General features: G+C 44.4%; 1 protein-coding gene across 25 annotated transcripts in view; it reads right to left on the bottom strand.

Moving 5' to 3' along the window:
• Nucleotides 1-12,312, bottom strand: part of DST (dystonin) — a 489,979-nt gene that overhangs the window by 59,571 nt on the left and 418,096 nt on the right. For all 25 annotated transcript variants that reach the window (XM_060235329.1, XM_060235262.1, XM_060235226.1 and 22 more), the window contains 4 exons: nt 6,758-6,859; nt 4,561-4,662; nt 2,158-2,331; nt 452-607 (listed from right to left, as the gene is read on the bottom strand). In XM_060235329.1, coding sequence (XP_060091312.1) covers nt 452-607; nt 2,158-2,331; nt 4,561-4,662; nt 6,758-6,859 — 534 coding nt within the window. The remainder of the gene's footprint in view (nt 1-451; nt 608-2,157; nt 2,332-4,560; nt 4,663-6,757; nt 6,860-12,312) is intronic.

Genomic DNA, 12,312 nt, shown 5'->3' on the forward strand with positions numbered 1-12,312 from the left:
TTATTACACTGGGATATTGGAGCTCTGCTTTGAGAAGACGACGTTTTTTTAATCAGTGAGAGTGCCCGAGCCATTTATGAATCAGAAATTTAAAGGAAGGAAAGAAATAGTATCAGGCCTCAGATTCAGCGGGAGCTCACAGGAGCACAGCTCCTGAACCTTTCTGAGAGTTCCACCTCCTCCTTCCCACCTTGTCCATTGAATAGTAGGTGCAGCTGCATAACAATTCCTGGATGAGTTCCACCACCTTTTTTTCTACAAAATGACCCCTGAATAGTACTATCTTGGCATTGGCTATCTAGTTTTTTAAATACACACTGTCTCCAGTCTGTGTCCTTAAAAGTAAGTGTTAAAACTAATATCAAGTGTTAAAGCTATACAGCTAATATCAAGGCCATAAAAGATCAAAATAAGTCTCAGTAGGTAAACCCCAGATTGCTTGGTTACATACATGATGTTTGGCCAGTTCAATTTCAATAGCTTTGGGGTCACCACCCACAGGTTTCTGTTCATTCAGCAGGTCTTCAGTATGTGTCAGCCATGTCAGCAACTCATCCAGGGCATGCTGGAACTGCCCCAGAGCTAACAAGGCACCCTCCAGTTTATGCTGTAAAAGAATTTAAAAATGACATTGTTACACGATGCAAAAGTACCAAGTGGCTTCAAAATTTCTTTCACCCAATGAAACCTCAAAGCAATGATTGGAATTAGGCAACATCACCTGCATACTATGGCTGTGCACCTGAAAGCAATGTTAGCAAGAAAACAACAGGCAGTGTAGAGTTTGCATTCTGATATGCTTTTAGAACTCTTTTCTTGAATGGTTTGTAAGCTGTATGCTTTATTCTATCCACGCAACAACCCTTTTTTTCCCCTTAACAACCTGGAGCCAGAGGTTATTCTGGGAGACTGTACTTAGCCCAAATCTACTCCGTAAGTTTTATGGTTGAGCTGAGATTTGAAAGTGCTTCTCTAACAGCAAAGCCCAACCGTCATTCCTTAATGCTGGGCTTATGATGGAACATCATAACGAACTCCCATGGGCAGCACAGACTTGCCAGACCTAATGGCACTCTTTAAGTGTCTCTTTATTAGAATCAGCAAAGTCCATACAGGCTTCATCATGAGCACAGTTCCCTTCACTCACCTGCTTTTACCCCTTGGGGCAGTTCTACCAGGCCTGCCCATGTCTGGCATTCTTATCTTGCCCCAGGCCTCAGTTCCTCACTTAGGTGCCTATTCCTTCCTTTTTTGTACCCATTCAGCATTTCCTAGCCAGCTTGCCTTCCTCACATCTCTTTTGACATTTCCCTTTTTATACCTGGGGTCCCACCTATGCGGTCCAAGCCCAGCACTGCCCCTTCCTTCTCTGAGCTATGTTCCTCTATTAACTCCTTCCTTGCATTGCCCCACCCCAGCCAGGTTTGCATAGGGCTAGCCAGAGGCCCTTGCTGTCTTCCATGCCCTCAGCTAATGCCCTAGGCTGGCAAACCTTCTACTCCTGCTACTATGCCTGGTGGGAAGGAGATTGTCCTGCAGGTGGTACTCCTGCTGGGCCCATCAGGCTGCTACAGGGTGGCTCTGCCCTGCCCTGAAGCAGTTGCTGCATTTCACTCAGCAGATGAGGGTTCCTCAGGCCTCTGTTGCTACCTCTGTGCCACATTCCTCAAAACAGGAACATAACCATATGAAGAAGGCCTTGCAACATGTCCTTAAGTCTTCTCTTCTTCAAGATAAGCATAACCATTCAACCTTTCCTCAAGGGACTTATTTTTCAAAATGCTCATCTTTGTTTCTCTCCTTCAAACCTATTTAAATTTATCTACAGTTTTCTAAAAACATGGCACCCAAAACTTGATACAGTAGTCCAGATGGGGCTTGACTAGCACAGAACAAAATAAGACTGTTACTTTTCATGTTGGATCATATGACTCCTGAGGTCGAAACCAATGTCTTCCTTCAAGAAAAGAAGACCTTCCAATGAAGAATAAGGTTTTTTCTGACAGAGAAAGACTACTTCCGATAAAGAAGAGTTTTTATTGAAGGAAGTCTTTCTCTGTTGGAAGATGATCAGGTCAGAAACTATATACTGTTATTATTTTTCACAATTTGTATAGCTTTTAGCCTGTGGTACAGTTTATTGAAGTTGCCATTTACCTGGCGGCTAACAATTTTGTTCTCCAAAGTTTCCCATAACAACTTGAGTTCAGATAATGGCTCTTGTACAGTGTGCTTGTCGCTGTCTTCGGTCACCTTTTTCAACAACAGCTCTGCTTGATGGTTCAGTCGTTCCATTTCTATCTGTTGCTGATAAGCCTCTATCTTAAATTGCTGTTGAAACAGAGGATCACAGTGGTCAAAGGTGAATATTTCACAGGATGTCCTCCTGTAATTATTGTATAGTAAAACAGGTCACATTGTACTCCAGACTTCTGACAAGGGAGGAATGCTATTTTATGAATTAAAATTACTGTTATAAATCATTCTTGCATCCAAACTGACTTATTTTTTTAATGTAGAAAAATAAGAACCATCTGGTGTCAGTAGAATTCACTCCCCATAAGATCCACATGAATGTGCATGTGTGCTTTTCCTAAGTGCTTTTTATTTAATTTTTTTCTACCCCATAGAAACTTTTCCATACAAATGTAAGGCATCACCAAAACTTAAAATCAATAAAAGCAGACAGAATTATGAAAGCCAGCAAAAGATGAACTAAATGGTTAGCTTAAAAATGAACCGCATGTATTAAAAAAACTTCTTTAAAAGTTCATCCTAGTGCAACTTCTGAAACTGTAACCAAGTAGAAGCCTTCATCATTCTATTGAATGCTATTTCAGGACAAAGGGGCCACTACGGAAAAGGACCGTGGAACAGCAGAGACTGATTTCACCTGCCTACCCTGTGATTATTTGGTGACTGAGATAATACTGATACACACAACCAATGGTAATTATATAGGTGGTCTTGAAGGTTCAGCTCACACTGGGTCACATCATGTTACCTATATGACCATAGATTGGTACAAGGTGTGCAGAAACAGGCACCTACAGTTTCCAGTGGCACTCATGAACTATAGCACAAAACCCATGATCTTAGTATGCTTCTTATCTAGAATATCTTATATCTAACTCTGAACCAGGTCCTCAGTGCTTGGACCACTAAAGCGAACACTGGAATCAGTAACAGAGTAGGAAGGTGCTAGTACAATCCTGGTTCAGCCCCTAGATTTCCATTAAACCCAGCCAAATAAATATATTAACTAATGGTAGAAAAACTGAAATTTGCAAAGCTATATCTCAAGATCATTTTGAGGAAACAAATGAAATGGAAGCTGCTGCTGCATAAACCAGGCAGGTAGAAGTGGGCAGTACTGCAGGTGGGCGGACTGACTGGCAGGAGGATTGCCTGGAGTGTGTGGGAATGGGTGGGATTCCCCCAATAGCCTTATGGGTCCCTTATTTGTCCCTTCATAACTTGGCAAATTATCACATGGGTATATGTAAGGAGGTTGGATGCCAACTGGCCTCTTGATGCTGGTTGCAAAAAAAAAAAAAAGACAAGTTGCACTTTATTTTCTTTCAGGAATTTCTAATGCTAGTAGAGGATCTAATGTAAAGAGATTCCAGCAAATGAAACTGGGACCTTCAGTATGCAAAGCAGAGGCTCTTCCACTGAGTTACAGCCCCTCCCCAAAGACTTCTTCAGAAGACTGTTGAATTTGCTGGCATGTGGACACAGACCAGTAACAGATGCATCCAGAATGAGTACATGGCAAAATAGAGCAAAAAAACCCATCTGCGGGCTTGGAAGTTTGTTGGAGTCCTAAGAAAGAGGGACAAACATTTCTGTTTACCCTCATGAGTTTATCTGGGAGTGACTAGATAAACGTGCACCCAACCACTACTACACTAAACTGTGACCAAATTCATTACATCTTGTACCGCATAGACAATGAATGCACCCATTTCTATTCCAATTCTGAACCTCTGTTGAAAGACAGGGCTTCCCACTCATTTCTATATTTTGTCTTCCTCTGTTCTTTGTTTACAAGAATACAGTTTAAGTGAGTTATCTAGTCTAATGTCATGCCCTGAAACAGGATATCCTACACCATCTCTGCTTCCTGTGTAAAACACATGGCTGTATCCAGGTATTATGAATGGAATGAGTCATACTTCCATTCCAAATTTGCTTTTCAAGTTGACTGGGGATTTTTGCTGCATAGCCTTGCAGACTCTACTGGAAATGAAGCAATTGCTGAATGTTTAGGAATAATCCAAGGTATCAAGAATGATGGACTTGGCAGGAACTTGCACACATTCTGAAAGGGAAGTCAAGTGTCATAAAAGTAATTGATGCAGTGGGAAAAATGGAGCTTGCATTGCACACACACAGGGGAAACTGATGTCATTGTTTTTCAGACTTAAAAAGGCTGTTTTAAAATGGAATGCTCATCTTAAAATTACTTACCTTTTTGTTGCAAAGTGAGTGCAAAATGATTCTAGATGCCAACCCTCATAGAAAGATTCAAAAAACAAAAAGGCTAATATTTTATACCTTCAGTTCTTCTGTTTGCTGTTTCACGGTTTCTAGGTCAGTTCCAACTGGTGACATTGAAGATAATTTACTGCCAGCAATATCCACCCAGTCAAATAAGGCCTGTAAAATAAAATATTTATTTAAAATAACACAATTTGGCTTAATAGTAAGGAAAATAACACTTCAGCAAAGTATTGGTATGATGCTTGATACTATACAATTTTTAAAAATTGGGAATGTGTCACATTGATTTCAATTGCCTTAGGGTATAAATCTCCTTAGCACTGCACTGGAAGAATATTTAATTAGATTACAAAGAATCAAAAAGTTTACATTGGGTTTATCCCAACATTTATTTATTCTCAACAAACCAATGCAATATGAGTCAACAAAACAAAAAATTGTGGCACCTTAAAAGTCTAAAAGGGTTAATGAATCAGAGCCTACTTTATCACCTGTGTGAACTGTTCCATTAGTTGGTAGATATGCACATGAGAACAGAGGAGGGGAAATGAACAATGGGTTAGATCCAGTGATCTCTCAGTACAAGGTGTTGATGGATGTGGACATGTCCTTAACCATTCCACCCCTGCAGTAGTCGTTCCCAACCATGGGAAAGTTGATTTCCAAGGTCACAAAAATAATGAAGAAAGTCTTGGGGTGCATGTGCTGAAGTATGCAGGGAAACAGGACATAATTGCCCTTCTTTTATTATTTTATGATAAAGTTAAAATAAAAACTGATAAATAAAAAAATCTGTTAAACAGAATAGCCAATATATATTTTGTTAAAACAAAAATTACATCTAGAAATGTTAATAATTCTCTAAGTAACATTTTAAGGGACATATAGTGTCTAGCTTCATAGTGGAGGAGAGGGTGATATTAGGTTTGAAAATTTAGATGAATGAACTTTTAACATTTCAGAGTTTTGCTTCATTTAGCGATTTATCCATTCAAAAATCTTGCTTGAAAAATGTAGTGCTAAATAGAGTGACCCCATTACTCACCCAGTTACCTGAACAATAGTTTTAACATAGGAATAGATGGTAAAGAACAGCTATAAAACACTTCTACTGGAGGCAAAGTTCATGTCAACCAACAGGGCACTGCACAAAATTAAAACACACCAGCGCCCAATGTATAGGACATTACTATGAATAGATCTGTCAATCAGTCCATTCATCCCTCATAATCTTCTTTTGTCTTAAGAAATAACTATATCACAGTGACACATTTTAACTTAGCTCCTCATCTATGACCACTGACAGATGACCTTACATATGGTCATAAGTCAAAACAGTTCTTTAATTTTAGCAATAAAATACAATATTTAACCAATGACAAGGTGTAAAGAACTTTATTTTTCAAAGAGATTCATTTGGTTTATTTATTTTCTGTTGAAATCAATGGGACTTAAAAGTGTGTAGCTTTGGCTGAACTATACATAATTCATCAGCTACTTTGTCCTTCTGTTACAGTAATAACAACAAGAAGAACAATTTAAGTCACCATCCAGTCAAAGTTAAAGTATTTGTATTTTGTTAAATCATGCCTTCTACTTGCATTTTGTTAAATCATGCCTTCATCCATTTGTTTATTGTATTTAAATTTGTAGTGTCAGTGAGCTCCCTCCCCAGGTGGAGGATACTACTTTATCAACATAAATAACAGCAACACAATAAAATGTGTGCTAGAAGTAACATCAGATTATAATGATCAATTAAAATTCCATCAAACCCCCACACAAATAAGAAGTCTTATTAGAACAAAGTTGGAGTCCAGTAGCACCTTTAAGTTTTAAAGGAGCTATTGGACTCCAACTTTGTTCTATTGCTTCAGACCAACAGGGCTGCCCACCTGGATCTATCCAAGAAGTCTTATAAATGTTTTATATTTATGAGATAAATGTTTTAATTCTGCCTGTGTCTTCTATAATCTGACGCACAAATATCAGCAATTAGGGTATTTCTAGCTGATATCAGAAATCAGGAATCTCAGAAACCGCAAAAGGAAGTAATTTGAGGAGGCAGCCTTTACAACATATAGCCATTGGCAGTTTGATAAGCTGAAGCCAAGATTTCGCTTGCAAGGAAATGGTGAACCAATACGGCTGTCAACACAGCCAATGGCCCACAATCTGATCAATAAAAAACAGTCTTTAAAAAAAATTAGAAAATATTTCTAAATATTGTTTCCTATTAAATTAGTCTTACCTGCAATCCATCTTGATACTGAACAGCAGCCTGCATAGCTTCCTCAAGCTTGTCAACACGTTCCTTCCATGCTTTATTCAAAGCATCCCAAGCAGAATTTAACTGTATTTTAAATGGAGATCCAATTGAATAAAAAATTGAAAACAAATGCCAAGAAACAGTACTTAATCTAAAATGGAAAAGACAGGTTGCTTACCTGTAACTGTAGATCTTCAAGTGGTCATCTGTGCATTCACACTCATGGGATAGAGCGCCTGAGCCGATCCCCTGAGCCCGGGATTTTTTTGCGCTCGGCACCAGCGGGCATGCGCAGGCATCCCAGTACGCATGCTCACCGGCGCGAGGATCCCGCCAGTTCCTTCCTGACCTCTGGAAGCTCCTACTGGAGGGAGACTGTCAGCAGTGGGGAAGGAGGGCGGGTAGTGTGAATGCACAGATGACCACTCGAAGATCTACAGTTACAGGTAAGCAACCTGCCTATCTTCTTCGTGCTCTCTGTGCTTCACACTCATGGGAGATTAGCAAGCAAGACATACCTGGAGGCGGGAAGACGGTCAACCAGAAGAGACAGCTTGCAGCACCACAGCTCCCAGACGAGTCCTCTGCTGAGCATGCACATCCAGAGCGTAGTGCTTCATGAAAGCATGCAGAGAGGACCAGGTGGCAGCCTTACAAATGTCCGTCAGGGACACGCCTTTCAGGAACGCCACCGATGTCGCCATTGCTCTTGTAGAGTGTCCACGAATGGGCCCAGGCAACGGCTTCTTTGCCAACAAATAGCACAGTTTAATAGTCTCAGTGAGCCACTTTGAAAGCCGCTGTGATGAAATTCTGGAGCCCAACTTAGGAGTAGCATAAGTAACAAAAAGACGCTGGTCCTTACGAAAACTCTTGGAGCAACTCAAATAAAATAAGACACACTTAACGTCCAAACCATGCCACCTACGTTCCTCATCCAAGGAAGGTGCAGGATAAAAAGTAGGCAACCAAACTTCTAACTTAAGATGAAACTGAGAAACCACCTTGGGGGGGAAAGAAATATCAGGAGCTAACAACACTCCAGACTCCTGAAAAACTAGATATGGGTAGTCACAACACATATCCGTGAGCTCCCCTGCAAGGCGTACCGATGTGATTGCTACCAAAAAAGAAGTCTTCCAAGATAGAAGCTATAACGAACATGTGGCCATGGGCTCGAAGAGACGCCGAGTCAACCTGTCCAACACTAAAGTCAAGTCCCCCAACTGTGGGGGTGATTTCAATGGAGGATGAAGCCTAAGCAGACCCTTCAAAAACTTCTTAGAATGAGGGTGTGCAAAAACTGAATGCCCCTCAACTGGCTCATGGAATGCAGATATTGCTGCCAAATAAACTTTAACCGATGAAAAGTCAAGGCCAGCAGCCACCAGAGATAACAAAAATCTCTGATAGTCCCACCCACTAGGGTGAGACTGCAGGATCAACTAAAAACTGAAGAAACTTCAGCCACTTCCTATTATAAGAAGCACGGGTAGACAACTTCCTGCTGTTTAGAAGACGTGTTGGACTCTGCTGGAGAGCTCACAGGGTCGATGAACCACGCTGTCAGCTTCAGGTGAGGCACACTGTGATGGAATACATGACCATCCTGAGCCAACAGAAGGTCCGGTTCTGTCGGAAACTGGTAGAAGACCCCCCTCGCCAGTTGAAGAAAGATCGGGAACCAGTTCTGCCGAGGCCACCACGGTGTCACCAGGATGCAGCATGGCCTCTCTCTTGCGATTTTGTTGACAACTCTTGTCAGCAGTGGCAGAAGTGGAAACAGATATAGGAACTGATCTTCCCACGGGAATAACAGACCATCTCCCAACGACTCTGGATCCGAGCCCCCTCTGGAACAAAACAGAGGACACTTCCGGTTTCTGGCTGTGGCAAACACATCCACCTGAGGGTACCCCCAGAGCTGAAACACAGGTTGAAGGAAGTGCCACTGTATCTCCCATGTGTGCGGGGAAGCTGCACCCCTGCTCAACGAGTCTGCTTGCAGATTGAGCACCCCTGGGAGGTCACAGCCTTCATGAAGATGTCATGCTCCAGGCACTCCGACCACAGTTCCAGTGCCAGCGCACAGAGCCGTCGAGAAACTGTCCCACCCTGCCTGTTGATATAACACAGGGCAGTAGTATTGTGTTAGCACTGCAACAACCTTCCCTGCCACCATGGGGTGGAAAGACCGAAGAGCAAAATGAACTGCTAGCAGTTCCAGGTAATTTATATGATAGTGAGTCAATTGTGAAGGCCAAGGGCCCCCCACAGAGAGAGAGTCCATGTGAGCCCCCCATCCCCACAAAGACGCATCTGTGGTGATTGTCACTGTTGTTGCAGGTAGGTGGAAAGGAGCTCCCTAACAAATATTGTCCTTTGATTTCCACCACTGCAGTGTTCTGAGTGTCACAGATAGAATTATAAACCGCTTCCGAGGTGAGTCTCTTAAGGGTCGAAACTGTCGAAGAAACCACAGTTGCAGGCCTCTCATCCTCAATTTCGCAAACAGCAGCACGCTTGTAGTCGCCGCCATCAGCCCCAGCATCTGCTGCAGCTGTTGCGTTGTGCCCCACTTCCGACTCTGTAAAAGATTGACAAGACTGATGATGTCCATCGCTCTCTGCTGAGGCAGAAAGGCGTGGTGAAAGTTCGTGTCCAACAAAGCCCCTATGAACTTAACTGTCCATGATGGAGTAAGATGTGACTTTTCCAGGTTGACCTGCAGACTTAAGGTGTGAAGAAGACAAAGAGTGGTGGTAATATGGCTGGACAGACTTTCTTTTGACTCCGCCACAAGAAGCCAATTGGCGATGTATGGAAAGACGACTATCCCCTGAAGCCAGAGATGAGCAGCCACAACACTCATCATCTTGGTGGACAGACCAAACAGAAGGGCTTTGAACTGGAAGTGGTGGGAACCTACTGCAAACCAAAGAAAATGCCTGCACGCAGGATGGATGCTGATGTGGAAGTAGGCATCCTTGAGGTCCAACGTAGCCATCCAGTCCCCTTGGTTGATGAGGGGAAGAATTGTTTGCAGAGTGGACATTCTGAACTTCTGGTACACAATAAACTTGTTCAGATTCCGAAGGTCCATGATTGGTCTCAGACCCCCATCCCGTTTGGGAACCAGGAAATAACGAGAGTAAAAGTCTCCCGTTCTGGCCCCCACCGGGACCCATTCTATGGCTTGTTTCTGTAGGAGGTTGCTCACCTCCGCCAGCAGAGGTGGGGAAGGGGGTGTGGTGATTACCATGGATTGGTTCGGAACCTGAGCGAAGTCTATTTTGTAGCCTTCTGCGATGGTGGAAAGAGACCACCTGTCTGTAGAGATGGACTCCCAGGCCGGGAGGAATGGACGAAGGCGGATAGTAGACGAAGTGGGGGTGGTGACGCGTGCTACCAGAAAGTCAAAGGCCCTGCTTTTGTGGGCGAGCACCCTTAGACTTGTCCGTGGTCTGAGCTGAAACGTAGTGGTTTCTGTTGTTCCCCCTGTATGGGGACCTACTCTCAGGCTCAGCAGAGTGAGGTCTCCTCTGTTGTTCTGGGGAGAATTTTTGGTATGGCTTCTTGGACCAGGGTTTATGAAACTGTTTCAGTTTAGAAGCCCTAGAAGAAGCCGGGACATCCAGGTTCCTGGAGGTCTTTATGCTCTTATCCATCTCCTGAAGGGCATTGTCCGTGGTCGAGCTGAAGAGGCCTTCGCCCTCGAAGGGCAGATCTTCAACGAAAGCCCTGGTGTCCTGCTGAAGAGCCGTCAATCTGAGCCAGGAGTGGCAGTGGAGGCAGACAACAGATGTGATTTTTTTGCTGACATGTCCACCATGTGCTTTGCTGCAGCCAGTTGTTGCTTGGCTACAGCAAAGCCGTCCTTCTGCAGCTTCTTAGCAGCAGACCTCTTCTCCTCGCTCAGGGAAGACAGGAAGGGGGTGAGTTGTTCCCACATAAGAGTATTGGTATCTAGCCATGCACGCAGCATAGTTAGATACTTTTACCCACAACGCTCCCGCAGAATAAAACTTTCTCCCAACATTATCCAGCTTCTTTCCCTCCTTGTCCGGTGGGGAGGAGTGAGTCTTGTGTGCCTTCGATGAGGAGGATACAACCAGCGAGTTTGGCTTCGGGTGAGTGAAAAGGAATTCAGCACCAGCCACTTGGATGCGGTACATGTGGTCCAATCTCCTTGAAGACACAGGTGTAGAAGCTGGCTTCGCCCAGGACTCCTTCACTGCCTGTAAGATGACCTTCGTAACAGGCAAGGCAACCGCCGTCGACGTGTCCTGCTGCATGATGTTGAATACGGTATTGTCTATGACTGGTTGAGATTGTGTCATGGGAGGGAGAGTGCCATCCTCTTCACCAGGTCCCCATACGACTTTAGATCCTCTGATGGTGATATGGGAAGATCCTCAGCGGTATGCGACACTGGCAAAGGGTCCAAAGCCCTGTCTGGATCGTCAGTGCCAACCTCGGAGTCCAACCATGAAGAATCCCTCCTCAAAGAGTGTTCCGAAAGTACCGGCGTTGACGCTCTCACAGGTGACCGAATTGACACAGACAACCGAGCCTGGACATCCTCCACCATCACGCCGTGTCTCTCAGGTGGGATGGACACCGATGCTGATGGACGATGCCTAGAGTGCTGCAAAATCCTCGACATATGAGATGCCTTGGACTGTTGGTCCCAATCAGCAAATTCACGAGGGGGGTACCATTGGTACGGCGGGTATGGGTAGGCATATGGAGAAGGCCACTGGCACTGATCCCATGGTGGAAGCGGTGGGAAATGATGAGCAATGGTGGTTGGTTCCAGCTCTCTCCGTCCCCTCGCCTGATCCAGCGGTGTTGACGGCTCCATCGGTACCGAAACTTCTACCTCCGAGACAGAGCCACTCTTACTTCAATGACGCGATCCCGATGAGTGGGAACGTTGGGTCAAGTTGATCTCATGCTCTGATACCGACAAACGCAACTGCTGCGAAACACTGCCTCTCGACACTGAAGGGCTCCGACGCGGAGATGCCAAGATCTTCCTGGGTGGAGCAGTCGATGCCGAAGCGTCCTGAGAAGGGGAAGGAGTGCGGGACGATTTTTCTTCCGCTTCTCCTTGGATTTTGCCTTTTTTGGTAAGGATGATCGGGTCCCCGAGTCATCCCGACACTTCTTAGCCAGGGTATCCACTGACCCTTCAGAGGGCCGCTTAGTGGAACGCCCTCACTCGACTGGCATATTGGTCCAAATTGGCAACGTATCGACCGATGTGACAGTCGGGGCCGCGGCTTCTCCCATCGGTACCGACGGGCTCGATGCCATCTTCGAAGGACGAAGTGCCGATTCCACCAACGTGGCCGAAAGTCTCGCTGCACAATTCTTACGCGTCTGTTTTGAGAAATTCGGACAGTGCAGACAAAAATCCACGCAGTGTCCCTTGCCCAAACACAGGAGACAGAGGGAGTGACCGTCAAGAGGGGCAATCTTTTTTCCACAGGAACGGCACCTCTTAAAAAAAACCCAATACCTTTCCATAGACG

Source organism: Heteronotia binoei, chromosome 1, assembly GCF_032191835.1.
Source record: "Heteronotia binoei isolate CCM8104 ecotype False Entrance Well chromosome 1, APGP_CSIRO_Hbin_v1, whole genome shotgun sequence".
NCBI classification, from domain to species: Eukaryota; Metazoa; Chordata; class Lepidosauria; order Squamata; family Gekkonidae; genus Heteronotia; species Heteronotia binoei.